This window comes from Lytechinus pictus, chromosome 15 (assembly GCF_037042905.1).
Source record: "Lytechinus pictus isolate F3 Inbred chromosome 15, Lp3.0, whole genome shotgun sequence".
Taxonomy (NCBI): domain Eukaryota; kingdom Metazoa; phylum Echinodermata; class Echinoidea; order Temnopleuroida; family Toxopneustidae; genus Lytechinus; species Lytechinus pictus.
Window position 1 is genome coordinate 11,530,828 of NC_087259.1, and position 27,934 is coordinate 11,558,761.

Consider the following 27,934-nt stretch of genomic DNA (forward strand, 5'->3'; position numbering starts at 1 on the left):
TGCACTACCGGTAGATTTCCATTTTCAATGGTTCCTGACGATCTATTTTAGTTTTCTTTACAGGAGCGGGTGTGAAATGATTTGTCTATTGATATACTGAAGGTACGAGCAGTAAAAAACATTTTCTTTTAGAAAATGATATTTCATTGATTATTTACCATATGATATGTAGGAAAGTTAAGCTGCTCGCATATGACGCCACAAATCAAATAATTAAAGATAATAACTTTTTATTCTTTGATGGATTTTCCTCGAACATTTGGCACTATTTCATCATTTTTTCTGCTATTTTTACAACAAACTTTTTGTCAGGTTGAACTTCCCCTCTAAAAGAGCACTCTAGTCAAATAATCATATTTGAAAATCTTTATTCTTTCTTTTGAACACATTTTTCATCCATACACTATTAATTGTTGGTTTGTAACAAAAAAAAGGTGCATGTATAGGCCTAATGTTAAAACTACATGTATATATCTTTTAAATACTTCATGAATGGTGCCTGTGGGCATGTCTTTTGATTTTGAACCAAACAGAAGGGCCCAATACCCTTCCCCTCAATTTCTTCACCACTTATTTACGTTTCTTTCATTCTCAAAGCATCCATTCCTGTCTTATATACATAGCACAATACCAACTTCCTTTTTATATTTAACTTTCGAAACAGGCAAGATGAATAACCCATTAGAGCTATATGGCTCATGCAGTGCCTTCCAAAAATTTTATCCAGAATATTTGTACAGAACATGATTGATGAAACAGATTTTTTGGGGAAAAATGGATCATTTACAGTGCAAAAGGCCTAGGTGGTACTTGATTCCTAAAAAAATTAGTCAAAAGGCAATGAAATGAGAACAAAAAATGCACTGTAAAAAATGTACATTGTCACCATTTCATTAAAACATTGCTTTCATCACTCATTAGGACTCTGTTAATTCCATATCCATATCCATTTTTTGGGGAAAAGTATGCAAATGAATAATAAATAAAAAAGAAAACATTGTTGCCATTTTGAGGAGCAAAGGCAGATTAATGTCTTGTGTAAATTGTGTAAATCGTGTATCTCAATCAAGTAAGGTCTGCATATATACTCAATCTCCCGGTTTCAACTTCTAAACTAAGCAGCATGCCCATATCAATTATGTATCTAAATCTTCAATCCTGCTTTCAAAAGCTCCCTTACTCTAATTCTAACAGTAACTAAACATGAAACAAAAACAACCTTCATATTACAGTTGTACAATTTATTTATTGTACATTAAGAAATTATTGATACTAGTGTATATTACACATTGTTATATCAAATCGATTCTTTTCTGTTACAAAGAATATGTTTCAATATCTATATACTTGTACAAATACATCAATTTGTGTTCACTGAGCTTCATGATAAAGTCAAAATGAAACACAAACCTTCACAAAATATGAAAACCTGAAAAGAAAAATATTCTTGTGCTATTATGTAATGAGCACACATACATGTAAAATTAAAAGTGCCAGAGAGAGAGAGAGAGAGAGAGAGAGAGAGTGAGAGGGGGGGGCAAGGGGGGTGAACGGAGGAAAAAAATAGAAAAGAGATTCACAGAGAGTCAGATATAAAAACAGAGAGACAGACATACAAACAGAAAATCAATCGTAACTCTATGCAAATCCATCAGTGTCATAATTTTTTCTACAGGAAATGTGCAAAATGTCCTTTGTAAACAAAGGAGAACACACCGAACTGTCAAAAAATCAATGAATTTCTGGATATACATTCATGTCTAGAAAAAATTTGAGCAAACATGCATTTTATATGTTGACTTTGCTGGCTTTCCATAGTTGCGATTGATTGGATCAATCGCAAGTCTTTGTAAGATGGGCCCCAGGTATCAAAACAGAGTAAAGGCAATGTACCGGTAACTGAAAGTGAAGTTCTGAGTCAGGAAAACAAAATATTCCTCTCTTACAATACACCTTGAAAACATAGGCCTGTATTCTGAAATCGGATTAAACTTTAATGGACCATGGTTTCAAACTCTGTGCTAAAATTTCGGACAGCCAAAAATGTCAAATTTTCCTGACATTGGATGTTTTTTTATGTTTACTTTGCTCTTCCCTAGCTTGAGAATGGTGAACAAAGCTATCTTATTTATCCTTCCGAAAAACAGTTAAGAATTATTTGAGAGAAAAATGAGCTGATACATTAAAATCATACGTTTTTTATGCCACTATTGGCTATCCATTGTTAAACCACAACTTTAAACCAGAGTTTAAATTTAACCCGACTTCAGAATACGGGCCTTATTGTCTATTATCTTTACAAATACTGAATAATCAGCATACCTCGCTGAAGCCAGATACGAGGTTCAGAAGCGATACTAATATCGGTTTGCAGTATATTATGTTGCATAGCTAGAACTTCAAGTTGAAGTAAGATGATTGAGTGAAATCCCATAAAAACTTTCATAACTAGCAAATTGAAAAACAGTTTAGTTTGTGTGATTACTGTAATTCTAATACACATTTCAACCTTTCAATTGTCCTACTAATACCAGGTATCATCACTAACAATTTAGCAAGTTGAAAAGAAGCAAACATGATTCTAATTTCCATTAAAAAAAACCCTATATCTAAATTAGAGCCTCAGGGCTGTGTTATACTGAATTTCGAATCGATAATTGGCTAAAATGTTGTTGTGACCCCGGAAAGACAAAATAATAAACCAATTCAATCTAAGGTCCAAATTACTGCAGATAAGGGAACGTTAAAAGAAACAAAAAGAACATTGTATGTGAAAGTTTCCCAAACAACACATCATTGTGAATAAACTTAGTGGATCCACTGGATGTTTCTCAGTCACAAGTTTTGTGAAAAAGACACCCAGGGGACCCAGGTATTAGACTGATGGCATGATCGTAATAACCTATGATCTAGAAAGCAAATCATTTACAAATTTTACATAATTATTGATTGCATATCCTCATTTCTTCTGATTGAATGCAGAAGATATTTCTGCGAGAGGTTGAAAAAAAAATGAGAAAACAATCTTCAATGATCAGGGTTTAGTCACGCATGAGATATGCACAATGTGCAATTTCATAAACTTCCAAGCAGTCTGCAAAAAACTAGTGTCAAAGAAACTCTTGTATCTTGTTTTCTATTCAGCTTTACAACTTAAAATTATGAAAAGGTCTTTTTTTTTTTTTTTTTTTGAAGACCCAATTACTATTTTGGTTATTTACAGGGAACCTTCCCTGGTGACTTATTGTTGGTTTTGGGGTGGCTGGTCACACATGGACACCATACTGAACCCACTTCATACAATTTGTTATAAGCTACTGAAATCCTTTGATTTGATTGGCTGATAGTAAACTTGTTACAATAATTGCCCATTCGTTATCATAACAAGTCTTCATGAAACGGGAACCTGATTTCAGTAAAACTTATTGTCGATTGTCGATTGCACTCAAAATGACAAGTTACCTTTTAAAAATATTTCATGGATAAACTACAAGCATAGTTAGTACTCTTGAGCCAACTGCACATGATGCCTAATTAGATAGTGCAAAGAAACAGATCAATATGTGGCAAGAACTCCCTAACATGCATCTAAGATCTATTGCCATTCACCATGTACAACTAAGTATTCACATGCAAGTTATAGTTACCTCATCATTACTATTAAATCCTTACATATCATGCACAAATGCACCATTATTGAGCAATGAACCACCTGAATAGTATGTCATAAAGCTATTTTAAGTTAGGACCTGTCACATCATTCCATGCAAGCGTACGTGTGACTTGCTGATGACAATTTGCAACCCGCAGGTCGCCAGCATAGACAGTATCTGATAGGTATCTGGCATGCAGTTGCCTGCAGAGCGCACACACGTCTGATTTGCCCACAGAAGAGTATTGCACATACTCCAAGCTTGTTGCAGGGTGAGTTACGTGCAATTGTCTGCAACTCATCCACAAGGCTTGCACGGAACAAGGTGGCATGGCCTCTATGACAGCTGATGACCCTTCCTTGTCCTTGATCAGATAATTTGTATTCCCATCAGGTAAGGTCGAGATCCAATCTTTAGATTGAAATTCTTCTTGTTAACAAGCAGGTGAATGAAAAGTTGCCCCAACATTTGAGAACATTAAAGAAAGTTCATTCCCATACAGGAGCTCCTTCAGCACATGAAATTGATCAATGGTCATTTAATATGAACATCTTTATGAAATATCCATAATTTTTAAAGCACATTATATGATGGAAAAACAGCATTTCTTATACATGTGTTGCAATAGGTTAAAGAGAAAAGGATACTCCAATTTAATAAATATAGAGTTTGAAAGCCATTTCCTGTTTATATTAGAGTAGGTACCAGGTTGGAGACTATATATACAGTACATGTACCAGAGCAGGAATAGGGCATTTTAATCTGAAGAAGTCAGGGTCCTTCATCATGTAAGTTTGTTAGTTCAGACACACATGACATGTTCTACTGAAAGTATGAAAGCAATTGATAAATGATTCCAGATTCCAGAAAGACCACATTAATGATGAAAAGTGCAGTGACTAGAGGTCAAAGATGAGATAGCTAGAGGAGCAGGAAAATCCACACCCTGTTAATATATCAATGGTCTTGGAGGAGGTGCACGATTCCAAAGATTCCAAGGAGGTTGATAAATTCCCTTTTCTCGCATCATCCCTTCTCCATTTTTCTTTCTTTATTGTACGTCACTATAAATATAGAGAAAGGAGATTTGGTAGAGGTTAGTTTTCTGAAGTATCTTAGGTTTTGACTGCCAATGAAACACAAAAAAACTAGGGGTGGGGCACTTACAACAGAGGGAGGGGCACTACAAAGGGGGAAGCTATATTGTCAACTTGAGTGTGGTTTGGTACATTGTAGGATTGATTAGGGTAAGTTAGGTTAGGGGAGAATATAGGTACGACATTTTAACACAGAGCACCAAACTGTGTATGAAGCACATCTTTGTGTAACAATTTTCTTTTTAAAATCTATGAATCAAGAGGAATGTGTTTCTGTGGCATTATTTTATAAATGGGCAAAGCATTTTCTTTCTTGCAAATGATCTAGTTTACGTCTCCAGAAAAGAAAAAAAATGATAGATTAATTCTCACTTCAATTTGAAGGTATGAACGGCTCTTATCAATGATATGCAATACATTGTAAAAGGGGGTGTAGAAAATCCATAACAAGTGCGATTAGCTACAATTTTTATGTGCTCGTCAAAGTGATAATTTCTGATAATGAACATGCAATATTATTTTTAGGAGTGCAGGAAGTTTAATATGTTACTACTATATTTTAATCACAAATAGCCCCAAGCAAAAGTTGAAGTGAGAAATGGTAAGAATGAGAGAGATAGAGAGGGGGTGGGAGTGACGGTGAATAGAGGGAGAGAAAGCCAGCAGTAGGTGGCTTACAATTTGCATGCACATTCATGTTAGTACGAAATGAAAGCAACAGAAATATGAAACATGCTTCCTCTCTATAAATCAATGGTGAAATGATGATGAATTCATCGTCAATAATTGGAAAATATATGACAAAACATTAAACATCCATGTCCAGTGGTACTCAAAAGTTAGTGAACCCCACCACAAAATGCACTCCTTTATGATGAGTGTTGAATGTGACAGCAACAAATTCATTGTTCAGTGAGCCCAGAGAAACAAACTTTCTTGAGTGTAATATTTTATCAACTGAATTCACATTTAAAGATCTAAAGCATGGCAGAACTTAATTCTTAATTTTCTGGTTGGCTTCACTAACTTTTGAGCACCACTGTATATGCAAACAAGTATTATGGAAATGTTGAAATGTTATACAAGTCACTCTGCCTATAAAGTCAAATCTCTTGGGACAAGAGAAATTCTGCTCAACATTTGAGTTAGAAGGCCTAAGTTTTAGTTTGATGATGTTACACATTCTGGTCTGAAATAATGATTTGATTAAGATTTTTCGACTTATGGGAGGTTGACTTATTCAGAGTCTACTGATGTTTATAAAGAGAAATTAGGCATTGAAAATTTTTCTTTCTAAGACTACATGATTTGACGTCAATATGAAACTACTGGGTTATCGTAATTTCAATGAATATATTATATTGGGTTTTTGAGGTGTACCGCCTCTCACAATGATATAAAAAGTGGAGGTTTTAAAGGTGCACGATCCCCGGATTCAGAGGGTGCTGTTTGACATACGTACGCACTGCGGACGGCGCAAGTTGCCCATTGACATCAACATTATCATGGTTATACGTTGCGTACCCAGATGCCATGTTCCAATTCCCAAGCTCTGACAATTCTCAGTTTGATTACACTTCGGCCGCTCTTCAAAGTCCTTTCCAGGATGGCTCCGCCTCATTCTGCTGCGTGAAGTGACGTAAGCAGATATTTGGACCAATGCCAATGGAGCCAAAAAACAGCATAGCGTATATGTACTGTGTGCAGATTCTGCCCGACTGGCTGATGATTGACAGCTGCATCATAAATTATGTTGATGATCGTCACAAAAAAGATGGTGGCGAGTACACAACCGTCCAACAGCACCAAGGATCATGCACCTTTAACATATCCATTTTTTTACAAGAAACTTTGCCTTGAAATGCTATAAATAATGAGGTAAGATAGAACAAGAAATTATCCCCATTATACCATTCCAACTCACCAAGAGGCATAGAACTTCAACCTAACCAATTATGTCCCCTTTCCTTTGCACCCGTTTCATGTTGGCTTCAAGTGTACAAAATATAATGCTGTCAACATTATAATTTATTTTAATACATGATACAAAAAATGCAGATTGAACTTACATGTATATGTACAAGAATAGTCACAAATAGCCATTGATTTCAGTTGTAAATAAAAATCATTATCAGGTGATTTTGTGTATTGCTCTCATGACAAACATAAATGTACCACAAAATAATTTATCCAGTATGTTAAAAAAAAATTAAACCATTCTTTGAATCAGATCAGAGTTACAAAATAATGTATTTTCCCCTTAAAGAGATAGACATACTGTGTAATAGTTTATAAAACCCTGTACAGAACATCAATGAAAATATGAATAGTGCATATACATGTAAAGGGGACACTCAGTGTCATAAAATGGTTAATCAACAAAACATAATTATTAATATTTCACATATTACAAAAATATCCAGTAATATACATTTTGTTTAAGGTTAAATTGGCAACATGATTAGCAGTTCTTAAATTTTTAAATATCAAAGCTCCCATGGAATTAAACTTGGTATAAAAGTTTCCCTTAAAGTTGATTTAATATTACGATCAAATTACATAGACAAGTCATACTCTGAGATAGTAACGCTTCTACAAGAAGTGAAGAATATAAAGTCTTTGCAAATAAATATATGTTAAAGTCACTTCAACTGAGATTCTGAAGCACATGCATATGAAATTCAGGTTAGGTTTTGTCGGATTGTGTGATCACATATTTTCCTGTGCCTGAAAAAGGGAAAGGGTTATACCCAAGGTTTCAACAACAGAAAAGTTGTTTGCACTGACAAGTTGTCAATCTTAGACAATCGCAAATTTATTGTCAGTGAGTACTGCTTTGGATCCAATCACAACCAATGATATAACTCAAATTTTCAGAGAATCACAATGGCAAACTAAACAGGAAAGACACCGAAACTATAACATCCCCATTCATGATTTCTCTTAAAGGGGAATCCAACGCTGCAACCCTGAGAAAGCACCAAAATAGGAGAAACAGATAGGTGAAAATAAAAAAGAACGGGACAAATTAAAAAAAATATATTGATTATTTGAAACATGAGGTCACTCAGGCTGTAATTTTGAAATTGGGAATTTTGACAAAAGATGACATTTTAGTCAGTTTGTGTATTGACACAAAAGGAGGAGTTGAATAAACAGACAAAAATACACAGGGGCTCAGGATTATTTTGCACCTGTACAAGAGCCCTGGAACCAAAAAAGAAAAGCACTGGAAAATTCCCATTCACTGCGACGTTGAAGCTTATCCAGTGCTGCAGTTTCAGCAAGTACACATAGATTGGGGAAATTAGCCCTCGAAAAAAAAATGAAAAAAAAAATTTGCATATCTTTTTCTTTTGTCCAATTTTATCAAAACTGTTCCCTATCTACTTTTCCTTTTTTTACTTCTTTCTCTAAAAAATTTGGGAAAAATTATCTTGAAGTAAGATCATCAGATTGGAGAATACAAAAACATGATTATTCAATTATACAGAAATTTAAATAGATTGAACACAAATAATCAAGCTTTGGTAATTCAGATAACATTAGTTAAAGTTGAATACCTACAAAAATTTGGTATCGGAGGTTTCTGTATGATACATGTATATGCAATAATGCCAATACAAACTGGTAATCATAACACAGAGGCGATCATAACGTTTAATGTATTAAAATTATCCTTTGAATATATATTTAAAAATGCACTGAATGATAGTAGTGTCACAACAGATGGAAAATAATCATCATCACTCGAATGTATCTGAAGATTGCTAATGACATGTTTTCTGTGTGACTTCTGATTGCAAATTAATGACTTTACCATGAGAATTTATGGATTGACAAAAACTTTGCCAACTCAGCATCCACTCAACAATTTTCACTTCAGAATTTGCTATTTCTTCTCTCCATCCTCCTCATTATTGGTTAAATCGGTTTAAATTAGTTTACATTGATTCAACATTAAAGACACACAATTTGAAACCAAAAGTTCTTGACAGAATCTGTCTATTTCAAAGAAAAAGGGACGAGTCATTAATTGGCAATCGATTGTTGAATTTTTTTTTGCAAAGATATGTCATACCTTCTTCAGAGACAGCTCAGACATGATTATTACTGCTTCTCTTGCATATGACTTCTGCCATCTTATCTTTCAAGGTCACAATTAAAGATCAAGTCCACTCCATCATATACAGTACCAGTCACAATCCTTTGATTACCTGTTTCACCAGAGAACAATAAATTCAGTGGACCGAATCTATTGTTCTCTGTTGAAACAGGTAGTCAAAGAATTGTGACTGGTAGTGTAGTTGATTTGAAGAAATAGTGAAAAATCTACAAGCAGAACACTGTAAATTTCTTCAAAATTAAATGCACAAGTAAAATAAGAAAGGTGAAATGTTTGCTTTACATTGATTCAGTGATATGCATAACAATGGTGGTATGCAAATGAGCAGGGGTGGACTTGGCTCTCAAAAACTCAGCTCAATGAAATATTTAAATCATTCTTATATTTTAATCATTGTGGCTCAACATTTGTGAAGGGCACAGGGGATACTATTTTTAAACATGAATTTGTACAAAAGCAGCCACCAATTCATGCTAAATATATACAGTACATGTGACCAATATAATGATTCAAGCCATGTTTTAGTATAGGCTGTGATGTAGGCATGATTGTATGGATGGAAAATTAACAGAAGTCAAATTGCTTTTTCAAACAATTCAGTTTTGTGCCTTATAACTCGGGCATAGGTCTATGGAAAACACATACTCAACTAAAGTTGGGTAAAAGGAAGGTTATAACATCGGTCATCAACGAGAACGAGAACAAGAACAAGGTACATCTGTACCACACAAAACATCACGAAAGAAAAGAATAATTAAAATAATATATTCTGCTCTACTTTGACAAGCGAAATGGGACACTTTTGTGAGCATGACCAACTCACTATTAAACCTATACATCACTCACTGAAATGAGATGATAGTTACAGATTTTTTTTTATTTTAAAATACAGATTAGTTTCCTTTTCTTTATTATGTGAACTTGTTTTTTTTTCTGAAGCAGATTAGATTGTTTAAGTAGGTTTTTAAAATGATTGCAAAAGGGTGTGGTTGTTCTGATCATGAGCAAATACAATGAATCCTGTCTATAAAGACTGCCAAAAAGAGAAACATGAGAAAATAAATGGCATTTCAAACCATAGCCAGAAAGGGGGGGGGGGGGGGGAAGGTTCGGGGTTTGACCGAACCCTCTGAAATTGTCAAAAGTAAGAGAAATTATGGGAGGAAGAGAAATAGAGAAGGGAAGAGAATGGATCAAATCCCCAAATTGATACCCCTGGCTACGGGGCTGTTATCACCAGATGGGGTTTTCAACACGAGCTCTATGAACTGTACCTTTGAGGAACACTGTTAAATTGGGGGGGGGGGAGGGGGGAGTCACTACCATTTAGTGGCTAACAGTCCTTATATACAGGTGGTATGTCAAAGCAGAAGCATGTTTACACCTTTTTTTTTAAAGTAAACAACAGAATTCCAAACTTTGAACATGAACACATATAGAACAAAACATTGCCACTTGGTCTGTACTTGCTTTGCATACTTTGTGTTTGGTGTCAACCCACATGGTCTAATCCTAGTTCGTATACAACCAGTTCATTGTGGTGGTGATTTTTTGACCTGATTGCTAAGAAAGCATGAATGCTTGTTAGCAAGCAACCAGAGGACCGACGGCTTAAGATCCTCTCCGCGGGACCTGGTAATGAGGATAATTGCCTTACAAAAGGGCACTAGCGCACCAAGTGGGAATCGAACCCGGGTCACCCGAATCCGAAACCCCCGCTCTACCGACTGAGCTATCGCGCCTCCTACAGTTTCCTGCATCGCCTAACCATTTGGTCCCATTGTCATTCAGCCAACTTACCACTTTGTCTATGCCCACATCATCTAATACCCACTTCGTCTAAAACCTCTTAGATTTAATGATTACATGAAACTCTTAACATAGACAAGGTGGAAATTAGACCATCTCGACTTAAAAATAATCAAGAAGTAGTACATGTGTACACTAAACAGCCATTAGACCAAATGGGTTAGGCAGAGCTGGAAACCTGAAAAAAAACATTTCAGGATTTTCGCACAGCTAAAGATTAGTATTTTGATAACGGAATCAGTATTTCCAAATAAAAGACATAGGACAACGCATAAAACTGAACTTTAGAAATCAGTGTTTTGCAGGAAACCATCGGTATTCTCACTGAAGTTCAGTACTACTTTAGCAGCTCAGGATAAGCCCATGTGGTATCAGACTACCAGAGAAATAGACCATGCTTGTCGACCAAGTGAACGTAAATCTAAAGAACAACAAACTCCCTCTACAATCACCTCCTAAAGAAGGCATACTTTCTTGGCAGCCGACCCTCTTTGTGGAGCAATCCTGACTGGATATCTGCGTGGTCTGGTAGTTTAGTGAGATCACCCAACGCAGCAACGGATGGCTGGGACTGTAGCATCCTGCTGGCCACTCGCTTGATATCTGCAGCAGTTACTTTCTCTGTGAATGAGATATTGGTACACAGATAGAAGCTTGTTGATAGAGGTGTATGTATTCATATCAATTGTTACAAAATTAGTCTCAATGAAAATATTTGTCACCCGTTTCCAACAAAGAAGAAAATTCTATTTGAACCCCTTTGATATGAATTTCAATGCAATTGTTATTCGATCAAAGAACTATCATAAGTGCAACTGTGTGTGTTGTGTTTTCACTGGACAAAAAAAATGGACATGACCTCATATCATTTGACCCCTAGATGACCTTTGACCCCATCATTATCATGGGCTCACATATGGTATTACCCAAGAATCAAATGTACCAAGTATGAAGATATTTGATGCAGAAATAAAGAAATGAGAGTAAGTTGAACAAAAACTTTATTCATTTTGGAACAGACCAACAGGAAAAGTGATCCCTCTGTCTCTGCCGAACTTCGTTCAGGCGGGACAAAAACAACTTAAAAAAAATGGATGAGTAATCGATCTCAATTCTTGCAATGAAAGTTCTCTTTTACTTACCAATAAGCTCCACATATTCCCTTGGGTGCTTCCTAGTCCCTGTGGCAAGAACCTGTCTTCCGATGTCTTCAAAGACGACTGGTCTTGACTCTAGGTTCATCATAAGCATGGATTGGAGCTGCCTCTTGGCTCTGCTTAGCTCAACCTGAAACGCAACAACAACAAAGTGACTCTCTTGAACTCTAACAGTTGGTCTCATGTCAGGAAATTTTCAAAGACAGCTGGCGTGGACTCTGCATTTATCATAAGCATGGATTGGAACCCTCTTGGCTCTGCTTTATAGCTCAACCTGACATGCAATAACAACATAGTGACTGTCTTAAACTGTAACGGGGGGGGGGGGTCTTTTATCAGGATGACTTCTAAGACAACATACCTAGACTACAGGTTCATCATGAGCATGGATTGAAGCGTCTCTTGGCTCTGCATAGCTCAACCTAAAACGCAACAACAACTTAGTGACTCTTTAGACCTCTAATGAATATTAGAGGGGGGACGGGTTCTTTTATCCGGATGACTTCAAAGACGACAGGCCCAAAGTATAAGTTTGTCCTAAGCATGGATTGGAGCTGTCTTTTGGCTCTGCTTAGCTCAACTTAAAAGGCAATAACAACAAAGTGACTTTGAACTGCAATAAAAGGTCTTATATCAGGATGACTTCAAACACAACTGGCCTAGACTCGAGGTTCATTATGAGCATGGATTTGCACTGACCCTTAGCTCTGCTTAGCTCAACCCGTAACGAAACAACATAGGACATATCCCTGCCCCCCCTGACGAGCTTGAAGACCTTTATTGCCCCCCCTGACGAGCTTTTTTTTCTTTTTTGCTCGTCAGATTTTTTTCTGGTACGAAATCCTTCATTTGTGATTGAAGACCTTTTTTTTTTTTTTTTGCTTGTCAGATTTTTTGGCGGACGGTTTTGCCCCCCCTGTGAAAAATCCCAGGTACGCCACTGTGTGCCATACATGTATATCAAGGTGGTTTGATATTGTCAAACCAATGTCTCATTCACTATCTAAATCATCTTTTAACTAGTGGACTCGCACTCTCAAACATTTTATGAGGCTTCTTGTCGGAACAGTAACTTGGATGGGTGACCATCACACAGCATGCGCATCTGTCGCTTTAGCTTGAATATGCAATGGGTTTATTAACATCCATAACCTTTACATTAACCCTGACAAGTGTTTGTAATCTGCATTACATTTGGATTAGATAGATTTCAAGCAGACTCAACTGGATATATATCGAATACAGTTGCATCAATATAGAAACTTACCTCTTCAACTCTCCCTGCCATGTACACAAATTCCCTGACAATAACTTCTATAAGTTCTCGAACCTGAAACAAAAAGGGCATGAGGTGAGTGTCAGGCTACTCTGGATGAAGATTTGAAATAAATAAATCTACATGCTCGAGTGATCCCAAAATTAAAACCTCATTCCCTACTCACTCCTTGTAGCTCTTGAACTTGTTTTGCATTCTATCAATAATTTGTGTGGATTTATTTAAAAAAATAACCAGAATCAGATGTAAACATACTGCCAATTATCATATTTCAATTCTAATTTTAAAAAAAAATGTCTCAACTTGTATTAACAGGTCATGTGCTATCTTAAAGAACTGTTAACAACTTGTTGAATACTGAATTCTGTGATTCCAATAGACTTTGGTAAAGGGATCAAACGGTTCCATTGGAGACAGGTTAAACAACAAATGTATCTTCCTGTAGTTTTTTATCATTAAGGTGGCCTACAGACAACCAATCATGGTGTATAGTAATCACTTGTGCTCAATTAGTTCAAAATACTACTGATATACCAAGGGTAATGTATGAAAACATCTAGGGCAGAGCTGCCAAGTTGTATTTTGCATTTTCAGTATTCTTATCCCCCAAAATCAGTATTTTGACAAAAGAATCAGTATTTTTACCGTGTGAGATAAATATTTTGTATTTTTCGCCAAAAAAGTGTATTTCATAATAAAATGCTTGGCGCACTCGCCCATCACGGCGCTAAAGCTGCATGCAAGCTATAATGAGTGCACTGCTCTTGCAGATGAAAAAAAAAAACCCATTGAAACTTGTGTATATCTCACCCTGGTTTTTACAAAATGATTGAAAAAAAAAACAAGTTACCTGAAATTACATTGATCTAATAACCATATTTTTTTTTTTAAACAAAAAACGTATTTTTTAAAGAAAAAACGTACTGCCGTATTTTGGTTGCAAAAATGTACTGGTTGGCAGGTCTGGTAGGGCACTGTTGAGGGAAGAGTGACTGTAAATCAAACTCATTTATCACGGTATAATTATCACTTGTGCTCAATTAGTTCACGATACTACAGTTATACCAAGGGTAATGTTTGAAAACGTCTAGGGCACTGTTTTGGGAAGAGTGATTGTATATCAAACTCATTTATGGAAAGCCAGAACTATCAATATTCACCATCTAGACCATGTATCTGATCACAGTCTTCATGACAGATCGTGCACACTTGTGCAAAAAAAATGTAATCCCTTTAACTGACTAAAATTCTTACTATTTCCTTGCTAAGGGACAGTTTGTATCATACATGTAGCCATAGTAACAATTTTGGGAGAATAAATTTTAACAGGATAAGAATCTTTTAAATACATCTTTTTCAAAAATAAGATTATGCCATATTATCTGTATCTCCTGATCAACTGCAGTTCACTTGGATATAGGGTTACGTCACCCTCGCACGTGTGAACATTGTAAACAAATTAATGAAATAAATTTTCAAATTAATTATACGAAGAATTATCACACCATTGGCTTTCCATAGACGAGATTGATTTGCATACATGTAAGCTTCAGCTCAATAAGGTCCAGTTCGCTTACCATACTAGGATGAGAGCTCGCCTGTATGCAGAAGATGCCGCTGTCCTCGTAGCTATAATGAACAGCCGCAGCCGAGTACATCCAGTGGTACCTATTCAAGACGTTGAGGTAGAGACGAGTGTACATCCCCTTCCCGGGACCCCCAGCGGAGAAGGAACCCCCTCCGCCCATCAGCATGTTGAGGACAGCAAAGGCGATGAAGTCGGGATCCTGGTGACCACAGCTCTCCATGGCCAGGACCACATGGGCCAGTTCGGGGATGGGGGTACCGGGGGCGATGTTGGACATGTCCTTGCTGATCTGCAGGGGAAGTGTAGGTGTGATAGAAGTATCCAGAGGGTGTCAAAATTATCTAAAGGCACATTAAATTTTTTTGACACTGAATGTTACTCTGAAAATAACTTTGTTTGAATTGAAGCTGCAGACATAGAGAGCTTCAGAACAATATCAAGGATTTTGAGATGTCAGAAAGGGTGGTCCCAAGCATTATTGAAAGGTTCTATGACACAACATCCAAGGTATAATTATAACACAAACGTAGTGATTAATTAATTGGCTATTCAAACTTGAAGTTGTGTTGCATTCTCATTTATATTGAACATGTCCACTATCAACCAATTACTCACAATGGCTGTTTAAAAGTGATGTCAATAACATATCAAATAACAGTTTATGATATAAGCCCACCTTCCACTTTCTTTTTACTTTAATAAAATTACGAAGAATCTTGTTTTCATCATTAATGATGTCGGAATCAACAGACAAATTCTTCCTTTTTACAAGGAATGGAACAAGTATTTGCTTTATATTCATAATAAGAATGTGAATTTACTATAACTATCAGTTTCTTTTCAAGAGCAAAAGATAATTTCCTCTTTACTTAGTGAAAAAGGAGTGGTGGAAGGGCTCATAAGTATATTCTATTGATATTCTTTAACCTAGTGTGAAGCCAACCATAGACATAACAAGTGGAGCGCCTCTGGCAGTCTCACCTGCATCACGCAATTCAATATAGCAGCAGTGCTGACTTTGAAAACTACTATAAAATAAAGCTTAGTAATGATGATAGAACAATGTTTTTATGCTCAATTGTTATTGACTATAATGTGCAATTGATTTATTTGTGTTACAAGCCTCAGGTCAAATCAAATACTGTTAAGTCACCAATTAATCCTGTGTAAAAGGAACAGGATTTCAACATACCTTCTGTACGCCTCCTGTATATTGCGATATTGAATTATCAATCCTTCCGCCCATCTCCTGAATCTCAGGGGAGCTCCACGTCGGTTTCGTGTTGACCAAATACTGTTGGGCGAGATCGACCAGGGCTTGGTGGTCCATGCCGACCCCAGCCAGGACCATTCTCTCCGGGACCAGATAGTTGTTCATGTATTGCAAGAGGGTGGGGCGTCCAATAAGGGGAATGTTCTCGGCGGGGCATACCCTGGGGAGGCCTAGTGTGTTGTTACGATAAGCAGCCTGAATTGGGGATGAAGAGGGAAAAGCAGAAGTTAAAGATAATGTGTAGATTACAATGGCAGCTGAATAGATTTCTTATATCACAAAAGGTCTGGAATATGAGGGAACTTGATCATCAACTCCAGAGGCCAACACTCTTAGAGCTTAGAGCACAATATTTTTTTTTTTGTCCTCATCAGAGGTATCTATTACATTAAAATCAATAATCAAACACATACAATATATACAATTAGTTTCATATTTCACAACCTTTTGATTTCATTATACTGTTTTTCTGATATTTTTATCATGTTACTCTTTTACATTGAAATCAATAAACAAACACAAACAATATATACAATTAGTTTCACATTTCACAGGCTTTTGATTTCGTTGTACTGTTTTTCTGTTAGTTTTATCTTATTACTCTATTCAAGAAATCTTAAATTAATGACTAATTCTCTCTTGAAATCTGACAACATAGAAAAATAGCTGAATTTTTTTGAAGTGAACTGAGCCAACATATAGACTCTATAAATCGTATATTGTGCGAAAACCAAAATTACATTAAGAAAAGCCATGTTTTCATTTTCAACATCGTGGCCAATCAATAATGTTTTCTCATTAATCTGAATATTCACATTAAACTGGATCTTAATGAAATACCGTAGTTTTTGCCACACAATATAACATGATGATGAATCATTGTATTGTCAACCAGCATGTAGACATTCCATAGATGTACCTGATTCCGGGGATAACATCAAGCCGTGGACACTCTCGAACAGTGGCGGACCGTGACCCGGAGGAAACAATGATTGGAGGGGCACTGTATTGTTTGTGAACAATGCTGTGCCCCTCCAATGCTTTGTCTCCTCTGGGTCACGGTCCGCCACTGCTCTCGGAGATTCCAAATACCTTTCGCAAGGACTCATCTATTAGAAGTCCTTCTTCCCAGACTCAATCAGGTTATGGAATTCCTTGCCAGATGAACTAGCCAATGCCTAGCCTCTTCAAGCAAGAGGTACAGAGCATCCTCCTTCGCTAATAGAGTAGCTTGGTTTTTTAGCTGCTCCTAGTAACTTTGTAGAGTCTTTTAAAATGGCACTGTACATACTCCACACCAGACCTGCCAAATATAGTCGGTGGACTGTATTCCATCATCATCATCATCAGAAGAAGGGGGAACTTCAAATGTCTGTGCTGTATCTTTTCAATGGAATCCCGCAGAAGGCACTAAGCGCCCGTTAATTGTGGCTTTCCAGCTTTTCTCATTGTTTTGTTTGTGATCAAATGTGAGAATTTGTAAAGAAAAGCTGCTTGCAGGATACCTACGGGGAAAGACGCGACTCTGATCTCTATCATTGTCTAGTAACGCTTATCTGAAATGCAACACGCAATCTAATTGATCGATACACAGTAGTGCGCGTCCTCTTCGCATGATCCGACCAATGTGGTCATGCCTTTAAAAAAGCACGCAACTAGGCATTTAAGTGCGACTCTAAGTCATACTTAAATTTTTGTGAAACACCCCGCCAGGTTTATTTTTTCTACTTACTGCATGTATAAGCTCTGTCATCATTATTTCTGGATCTGGTGCCATGTCAAGGGCTTCTAATTCAAACAATATTGCTTGCCTGCTATCCTCAATCTATATAGGGAAAGACATACACAAAAATAATAACAGAGACCAATCTGAAGGCATTGAAAAACAACATGAAGTTATTGGATAAAACAATAGTATCATACAAAATCAAATTTAGAATTTTTCAATGCAAACTAATAAAAGAATAATTTTTGGGGAAGGATAAGAGTGAACAAAGCATGAAACAGTCCTAAATATCAACACTGCAGACACTTCTCTTACATTTATTGATTTTTTTTAAAATCAATTCAGAACTTTAATTTGTCATAATCATGAAAATTCAATCATATATAAATAATGCACATTTATGAGTGTGTAATGGCAATGCAGCGCACTGTTCGAATCCCTCAAAATTTTTTAGGATTGCATAGATGAAGAGGTCACACATGCTTTCCATTATGACATCACAGGCTTGTATGCGCGCCTAGTGAGCGCCGGCAGTTTGCCTTTCCTTTGAAAGAACGCATACTTCAAATGGCGTGTCAGTTTTTAGGTGTTATGGTGAGAACGATGCAGTCAAAGTGCACAGTGCTGCGCAAAAATATGCAGGGCAGAGAGGTTGCGTAGAATTAAAGCCTGGACACGTGACTAGCTTACGCATTCACCATTGGCTTCATCCTTGAACCCGTTTTATAATTATTCCTAATAATTCAATGCTTTATTTAGATCCCCTTTCCCCTTTCACTTTGCATCATATTCACCTGCACATACAACAAATTATGCAATGACATAGATGTTAAAGAGTGGGGTGAGGACGCTGTAATTGGTTTGCTCTAATCATGAGAAAATAATTGTCTGATATCAATTCAATGCTTTGCAGATTCCGATTCTCTTTCACTTCATATTGTATTCGCCCGCAAACTATACAACCTGAACCCCACGATGGGCTGACAAGTCTAACTCTAAGTGATGGCATGAATACGATGAACTCCCCACCACTACCCACTTGTCATCACAGGATTGAAATGACTTGGGTACTCTTATAGGATAAACCATTTTTAGACTCATTTTTTTCAACAGCAAAAGGGATACTCCAGTCTGAAAATAATTATACCTAAATAAATAAAGTAAAATTCATCAAGCAAAATGCTGAAAAATTTCATAACAATCTGGTAACAATATTTTGTGAAAACATTATATGCACATCGTCATGAATATCCACTCGTTGGGCTAATGATGATTACATCCCTACTTTCCCTTTTCTTATCTTCTTACTTGAAAATCATAATTATTTCATATTTTCATACATGTGTGTATGATATGTCTCCCTTACAATAAAAGAAGTTGCAACATTGAATATCTAATGCACGAAATTGGTTAACGTTCTAAGTTTTTTAGTTCTTAAAGGAGAATGAAACCCTTGAAACCAGCTGAATCCATATCAAAGAGAAAAATCAAAGAAACATATTGTTGAAAATTTGAGGAAGATTCAATGAATAATAAGAAAGTTATGAGCATTTGAATATTGAGATCACTAATGCCATGTAGATCCTCCCATTGGCAATGCGACCAAGATCTGTGATGTCACACACGTACAACTCCCTCATTACTTTAGTACTTATTTCACTTATATTCTCACTTTTATAGAGTCTATCACAAGGTGAGGTGTTCTCTTTATGAGAGGACAAGTACAGAGGTTTCACAACATTATATCATTGATGAATCATTTTGTCATATGATTAGAATGAGCAAAAAGAGATGTTTTGGGGTATATTTTCAGTGTCCAAAAGGGGAGAGTTGTTCATCTGTGACATCATAGATCTTGGTCGCATTGCCAAAAGGAGGATCTCCATAGCATTAGTGATCTCGACATTCAAATGCTCATAACTTTTCTATTGCTAGTCCTATTTTACTCAAACTTTTGTTGATCTTATTCTTTGATTTTTCTGCTTTCACAAAAGCTAACTTGCTCAAAGAGTTTCATTCTCCTTTAAAGGACAAAAATGTTGTGTAATAAAATACAAAAGAACGTGTGTACAGGTATATGACATCACCAGCGTGCTCATTGAAAATTCATGAAGACATGCATAGAACTGTTTCTCTGAAATAATGCAATTTTTCAAAATGTCATAATTTTGTTATTCCTAGTCCAATTTTGTTTTATGTGTCTGATTTTGCTTCATCTGTTGAAATTGTATTATTTTCGGCCTGGAGTACCCCTTTCAGATTACCATGAACCAGGTGTTTTACTCAAAGACATATCAGAAAATATTACTCACTTCTGTATCTGAGAGCTTGGGTTTGAATACTACCTCTGACAGCAAGTGTATGACATCTTCTAAACCATCTCTGTTTGCAGATACCCCATATACCAGTGTGTCCCTGAGAAAAATATAAAAGGAAAGTACACACACAAGTAACACATATATCTACTGTTACAAGATAACGAAGGTTAGTTTTGTGCAAGTGACCAGGCATTTGCTTTGCTTCATGCATAAATTTACTTAAGATCGGTGATGAGCGCTCATATGCAAACGACTGGTCATGGTTTTGAGATACAAATAGTTCGATTAAATAACGAGGATCTACTTAGAGTCGACATCAATGTAAAGAACAAATAAAACGCATTGAGTAAATTTTGCCTTTCTTGGCATAAGTACCCATATGAACTTTTGAAACAGTTAAAACGACCTAAACTATGCCTGTGGTATTTTACCAGTTCCATTTCTAATTCTCACTAATGCCCCTGCCGATGTGTATTACTAAATTAAACTAGTATAGCACCTGCTCAATACAGAATTGAGAGAAGAAAAATCATAATTAGAAATTTTTTAATAATTATCTCAGTCTCATGAAAAATTCAATATATTTCATATGGAAATAGTCTTAGAACCTAACCTTATTGTGGCCTGATTTATGCTCCTGCAATATTTCAGTTTTAACTCACAAAGCGGCAGGGGCATCTACAGATGCTAAAACTTACATTTGAAATAAACTTGAAATTGATATTTTTTTTTAATTGCTTTTTTTCATCAGATATCATGATAACCAGTATGATTCAAGCATACTAGTGAATAGTCTGAGAGTCTCAGATCTACTCTTAACTCCTCACTAGAAACATTCTCAAACCAAGCTGAAATATTAATACAGCAATGCTTCCAGCATAGACTCATGGTTGTTTTGTAGGATGGTTGCTAGTCCATGATACAAAATCAAAAAAATGACACTTTGACTAGAAGCACAGACGCAAGCAAATTTGCTGTCGAGAATCCTGTACAAAATAATGTTTCATTGCAGATTTTAGCGCTCAGTACCGTAAGTAATTGTGTATTAACCGCACCTTTTTCTCGGCGGGATATAAGCAAAAGTCGGGGGTGCGGTTTATCCACGGTGACGGGTCTGAGCCCGCCCGCGTAACCCCTCCCGAACATGTAAGAAGTCTGCCAGTTCACAACACATCGAGTGGCCGGGCGTAGCCGCCCAGGGCAATGTCGTTTAGAGGGGTATGAGCCGCGGGTAATGGGAAGCGATTATTAATCAAATAGTGTCCATAACAAATGCACCCACCTTCATGACACTAATTTCGACTTTATTCTTGATTCAAAGCAGCGAAGTTCCCTGGCTAAGTTCAAAGAGACGCCAAGCATTCTCGGTTATAATTTGTCACAGCTGAGCAAGAGCCGAGAGCTAAAGCTAGCTTGCGTTGTATTGTGGTTTTAGTGCGACTTAAGCTGGCGCTATTCATTTTAACCCCTCAAAGTCCCGTTTCGCGCCAGCTTATTTTTTTCTTTCCTGTTTGCTTTTCATAAGATACCATGTACAACGTGCACCACGTATGAGAGAGACGGCACGAAGCCGTAAACGGCACGAAGCCGTAAAACAAGTGGAAAAAATGCAAATTTCTTTGTTTCTTGAACCTTCCTGTAATCCCGTCAGCAGATTTCCACATACCGGTAATCTCTTTGAATACTTTGAAATCTTTAACTTAGTTTTTGTTTCTTCGTACCTCAAATATGCATGTAAATGTGAGAAGGATTTTTTTTTTTAGTCCAAAGTTGGGGGTGCGGTTAATACACGGGTGCGGTTAATACACCGTTACTTACGGTACTTTTACATTTTAATCATCCTACCATTTAGCTGGAAATGGATTCTAAACATTGATTTTCAAGACTCAAAGACAATGGCTATGGAAAGATAAACTGTCACTGTAAATAACTAAAATATAAATTGATATGTAATCCTGGAGCTCATGCCATATTGTGAATTCACTGATATTTGTTCATATCCTTATTTAATTGAGAGCATCAGGTTGATGGCAGATATAAAATTGGCGTTTGGAATCAGAATAATGTGTGGCTTGGGACAAGGATTAGTGTTAGGTTATATCGTATCTTTCAAACCTATAGATTGTCTCTGGGAACAATTGACATCACAAAAATCATGGAACTGTTTGATACTCTACCTTGAAGCTTGGCAATCACATATTCCACCATGCTGTTCTAATGACTGGAGGATTTCATCTCTGCTTCCAAACTTATCTGTTTCCTGTACAATTCAAGAGTTCAGATTCATAGTGATAATCAAGGAAATCACACTGGGATTTTTTAAAATCTATATTTGTTCACATTTGTTAACTCTCTGTTTCTCCCCTCTAGGACAGTAGACTTCCCTCTTCAATATTCTACTCTGTATGCTCAGGATATATAAACCCTTCGTAATTTTAGCATCTATCACGTAAAATTTAGTGAGAGAACAACCTTGAGCACAGGTTTGACAGCATACAGCCATTTCCATCAAATGTCTGCACGTATGACGGGAACACAGACCAATAGGAGATAGTCTAGTACAAGTGTGGACATTGGTTTTCTAGGATAATTGCAATGATGTACATTGTACAGTATCATTCTGACAAGTTCTATTCATACCAATGTATTGGTAGAAATGTTTGACTTACCCCAAATGCTGTCTTTTCCATAAAATGTGCAATACCCTTTGGATAACCTATTTCATGTCTTGATCCAGAGTTAACTAAGACTGCAAATGAAAAAAATTTATACATTTTCAATTTTCTTTTTTTTTCTGAAGGGGGGGGGGGGTGAAAATATTGATTTTATGATCAAGAATGTGATGATTCAGGAACTTGAATTATTATCAAACAGAAAACAGTGTGGGCTATTTCTATTGCAATGTTTACAAATCATAAAAATAATAAATGACAATTTAAGTACCGTACTTTAGTTAATAATGACAAGAGCCACATGTATTGCTGTGTATGCACATTACAATTATTGATCAAACTAGAGTCTTCCAGTCAACATAAGATTTTCCAAACCATTTTTCTCCACACTGAAAAAATAAAAATTCATAAAGTAAACATGAATACATTGCATGATTTCAAAATACAAGTGGTTTGCCACAACCCGAAATTTTATTTTAAAAAAGTTACATTAATTTTGAACTACATTTCATTGCAACCCATTTAAAAGAAAATCCAATGAAGCACTTACCTCCAACTGTACAAAACTGGCCAAACTTGTTCATCGAGGCGACTCTCAGCCCATTGTCTAAGGTGGTTATGTCCGTGTGCACAACATCATGCGATACAGCAGCGTATACGGGTTGCGCAATCCCAGGAAGAGGCTGGGTGAGGGGGACACCCCCTGCAGGAGACGAACTGCCAGCACTGCAGTACTGCCTCTGACATAGTAATGATGATTTTCGGGGTCTCGAAGAAAAGGGAAGAAATGTTCACAAACTTAGTAGTCATTTCATTTCTTGTAATACTAATGGCACCATTGCATGTTAAATATGAATGAAATTGAGTTGTACTAATATCAAATAAGCTTGATATTCAAAACAGCTTTTACAGGGGTGTGAGTGGTCACAAATAACAAGATCTGAAAAAAGCTGAAGAGTGTTGAAAAAGTCTGAAATAGAAAGAGCTCCCATACTTTTTGTACAGAGGAAGGCCAAAAATAAGCTGAAATTAAGCTGAAAATCAAAACAAAAAAAATCTGAAATCCGATAAAAATCTGAACTCTCACACCCCTGCTTTTAGTTGCACTTCTTCATCATTTTATTGTAAATAGAATTCCAACAAAATTGTCTGCAACACCATCTCCCGTCACAGCACATCCCATCCCAGTTTAGCTTGGAAGAGCTGCATAAGGGAATACTTCTTCAAGGTTCAAGGTCAGTTTTGATCATCGAGACCTCCCATATTAACTTGTTGATTACAAAGTATATTTAAAATGTTTCATAAAACAAATCTTTAAATGAAAAAGAGTACAATCTAATATCTATACCTCCTTGCTCTGCACTGGCAAGTATACATATTGATTTTCACAGCACTCTCTTGCCCTTTTTTAGTTGCTACTACTAGCACTTCCCCAATTATTTCTTTTCTGTTTTTTTTTCTTTAATTCTCCCTTTGTAACTCCTCCTCCTCTTCTTGTCTTCCTTTACCTCCACCCCCACCTCCAGTCTCCTTTCTTCTTCTTCCTTTTCTCCATCCGCTTTCTTGGCAATATCATTTTTTCCTGCTCTTCTTGGTGTTGCTTTTTCATGGTCTTCTTTTCCTTCAACTCCTCCTCCTATATAATTCCCCCTTCTTCTTTAATCTTGGTACATGTAGTCTTCTCCTTTCTTCAAGAAGAGCTTCCCTTTCTCCTCCTAATTATTTACACTAATTTCTTTCCTTCCTTTCTTTCTCCCTTCCTTCCTTTCTCTCTTTCTTTCTCATCTCCTCCATCTAGTACTGGTAAACAATCCACACAAAAGATAATTCAGGGAGAGGAACAAAGAAGTCTATAGACATAGTAAGAGTCTGACCCTTGCCTATACTATACTAGTATCTGGATCCATTAAAAACAAACAGGGAAATGAATACGTGGGGACGTGAAAAAACAGATTGCCATTCACACAGCACGTACAAAATTGTTTGCTCCTTCGCCTTGAAGACCAGTTTCCTTATCCTAAGCTAGAGCAGGCCAAATTAGAAATAAAATTATTTAACTTAATAATAATTAATAATTCAAAGTAAATGAAATACATACCTTTCCCAAAATGAACCTGGATACTGAAATTTTGAGAACTTTTGGGCAATCCGGCATGACACCCGTGAAGCCATGATGCAATCTGCGTAACGTTACGAGTATGGCAAGCCGTTTCTCAGATAAACTCTGTTTTTCTCATATATTAAAACTCAGTTTATGAACTGATGAAAACAGTTTTTTCTCAAAAACTCTGCTTAGATCAACTGATAAACTTTTCAAGAAAATTTAGTTTTGCTTGAGAAAAACTGTGTTTATCTGAGAAAAGCTTAGTTTTTTCAGAAAAAACTGTGTTATCGGTGATTTGTGGTTTGTTGATAAACTGAGTTTTTCTGAGAAAAACCCCAGAGTTTATCTAGTTTTAACACAAACGGCTTGCCATATACGTGCGATAGGATGACCGTCGATAATTCGTAACGGGTACGGTGTCGACGGGGGGGGGGGGGGGGGGGGGGGGGCTACTTACATTGACGAGTGGATACCATGCGCGACCAAAGAAACACGTAAAAAGGATGTCTTTTTCACGATAAGGTACGTTACGTACGTAACGTGATAAGGGTGTCAAAAACACAAAAATAATGAAAAAAGGGTATCTATTTCGCTAGCCTGAAGTTATACGTGTTTAGGGTCAAATTTGCGGGGATGATAAAACAAAATTAAAATGTTTTATAAAGGATGTCCTTTTTGCCCCAACACTACGTGTTTAGAGTCCGATTTGCGCGAGGTGTAGAAGGTAGGGTCGTACTAAACCAAATGATGTGTATAAATTAAGTTAAAACCGACGACCGAAGGGCCCGTGACATAACAATAAAATATACTTGTTTAGGGGTTCATTTCAGGGAATACTTGCCAAGAGTATCGTTTTGTTTCCAATACTTGTTAAGGGTAGGATTTCACACGCCAATACTTGTTAAGGGGTGCATTTTCAGAATATGGAAATTACGTGTTTAGGGTGCTTTTCGAGACCCCATGGTCGCGCATGGTATCCACTCGTCAATGGAAGTGGCCCCCCCGGGGGCCTCGATCCCCCGGGGGGATGCCATCTGGGGATATATCCCCCCCCCCCAATATTTCAGGTGGGAAATATGGCTTGTGTAATCATCCCCCAATAATTCAAAACTATTCCTCAAAATGGTTAATTTTCAGGTCAATATGAAAGAACCAGCTCGCGCTTCGCGCTCGCGTTGATCTCGTACGTACGTAATATACTATAGTCAGGACTGCCCCAGGTGGCTTACAGATGTGAGACTTGGGGACCATGAGAAAAGGGTGAAATTTGAAATATATATCTTTTTTTTACAAAATATATGTCGAAGTTTATAACAAAATAAGATTTTTGCCTTAAAAGGTAAAAAAATATCCAAAAAATAAATGTTGCCTTTTATGTCATGTCTGGCCCTCTTAAAAGTTTAGACACATTATGCAATGACCCCCTCTCAGTGAACAAAAGTTTGGACGGTCATCCCATGGCCGGGCGCAGTAGGGGGGGGGGGCAGAGGGGCAGCTACCCCCGCCCCAGAAATTTTTAATAATAACGTTTTTTTACTGAAAATGTTTCACAAAATTAACCAAAAGTGTGCACAATATCCTTCATAATGCAAAAGCACACCAATGACAAGCTCGGTCGCTTCGCTTCCTTGCTTTCGAGTTTCTTTGAAAAATTCTTCTTCAAACTTCTCTTTCTATTCGTCTGATTGCGCCACCAATCGTCATGGTATTAGTAAAAAAGTGCACTGCATGCTCCCAGGATTTGCAGATAATTAGCTATATAGCCACGGATTACAATTATGAAACCATATAGATGACTGAGAAGTATATGTGGGGCCGTTTCACAAGGCTGTTTGTAAGTTAAGAGTGACTTTAAAAAAACGACTGGAGATCTTTTCTTGCGATTGGTGATTATTTAGCGCTAAGAAAGGTCGTTCTTAAAGTCGCTCTTGATTTAATTACGAACAGCTTTATAAAGTCCCCCCCCCCCAGGTGTACATGACTATGCTTCCCAACATCTCTAAACATCTCTGACACTGGTCTTGTAATCCAGATGTCGTGGGTTCGAATCCCGCTCGGTTTACCTGTGATTTTCTTTCCAAAGGCAGCCGAGCTCTACTTCAAACAGCAGTAGCGTGTGTTTATATCCTTGTGGTATTGATATCATATCAAAATAAGAAAACTATGACACTTGAAGTTTCATTTAATTTCACAAAACAGTCATATGCACATCCTGGTCGGTATGTAAATGGGGGACTGGTGACGTCACACACTCACTATTTTCTTTTGTATTTTATCATCTGAAATATGAAATATTCTAATTTGCTCTTCATTGTCCTGTGAAACAGAGTTTTCTTCTCACTGAACATGTGGAATTACCATTATGGCAGCCGAGTTATTTTCTTAGTGCCAAATCTGAAAAATTAAATATTGTATAATTCACACAATAACAAAACAAAAGAAATAGTGAGTGAAGGAAATGATCGAATCTCTCATTTGCATATCACTTAGTTGTGCATTTACCTGTTTTATAAAAATTCAGCAAAATTTCAAAATGTCATAACTTTCTTAGTTTACATCCGATTTTGATGAAATTTTCAGCATTGTGCTTGTTTTATTTTTCTCTAATGATTCAAATCAGCATTTTTCTGGGGTGGACATGAACCTCTAAAAAACATCCCTTATACGCCACTCATACCTTCTCGTTTTAAATTAATGATCAATGCATATGGGACAATCTTTTAACTTGATGCGACTATTAAAAGTTGCTATACCAGTATTGTCATATAGCCTAAACTTTCATTAAATTTTTAACAATCAATGGTTCTATAACTTTATCCTTCTGGCGATGTAACGTACTGGATGATATAATTCTAAAATGAATATATAGGCCTGCTATAAATAAATCTGTTAATAAGTCTATCAAATCCCAAGAAAGGCAAATTGATAAGGCACAAATTAACAGTGATGATATTGATATGAAACCTATATGCCCAAAACTGAATTCACGCTTGAATCCAGCTGATCTATATCTGTAATATAGACAGCAGTAGCATGCAAACAAAATAACACATCGACAATGCACAGAATCCCCGCAAAATGGCATTCAATAAACAAAATCAATGAAATATTTCAAGGATAAATGATGCCAATGAG

General features: G+C 36.6%; 1 protein-coding gene across 3 annotated transcripts; it reads right to left on the reverse strand.

Annotated features, from left to right (window-relative positions):
- Positions 1-1,226: 1,226 nt before the first annotated feature.
- Positions 1,227-24,906, reverse strand: LOC129277760 (mitochondrial-processing peptidase subunit alpha-like). 3 transcript variants are annotated; one of them, XM_064110304.1, is made up of 12 exons: positions 24,794-24,906; positions 23,246-23,463; positions 22,693-22,772; positions 22,201-22,283; positions 20,018-20,120; positions 17,712-17,804; positions 15,899-16,174; positions 14,696-14,995; positions 13,110-13,172; positions 11,828-11,972; positions 11,156-11,306; positions 1,227-4,717 (listed from the first exon to the last, which is right to left on the reverse strand). In XM_064110304.1, exons 1-12 carry the CDS (start codon positions 24,865-24,867, stop codon positions 4,705-4,707), a joined length of 1,599 nt encoding a protein of 532 aa, XP_063966374.1. In that variant the 5' UTR covers positions 24,868-24,906; the 3' UTR covers positions 1,227-4,704. The 3 variants fall into 3 exon arrangements, 2 of the variants coding, with proteins under 2 accessions (XP_063966374.1, XP_063966373.1); XM_064110303.1 differs by having other exon boundaries at positions 11,138-11,306; XR_010295839.1 differs by lacking the exon at positions 1,227-4,717 and adding an exon at positions 8,164-8,957 and having other exon boundaries at positions 9,125-11,306.
- Positions 24,907-27,934: the final 3,028 nt, after the last annotated feature.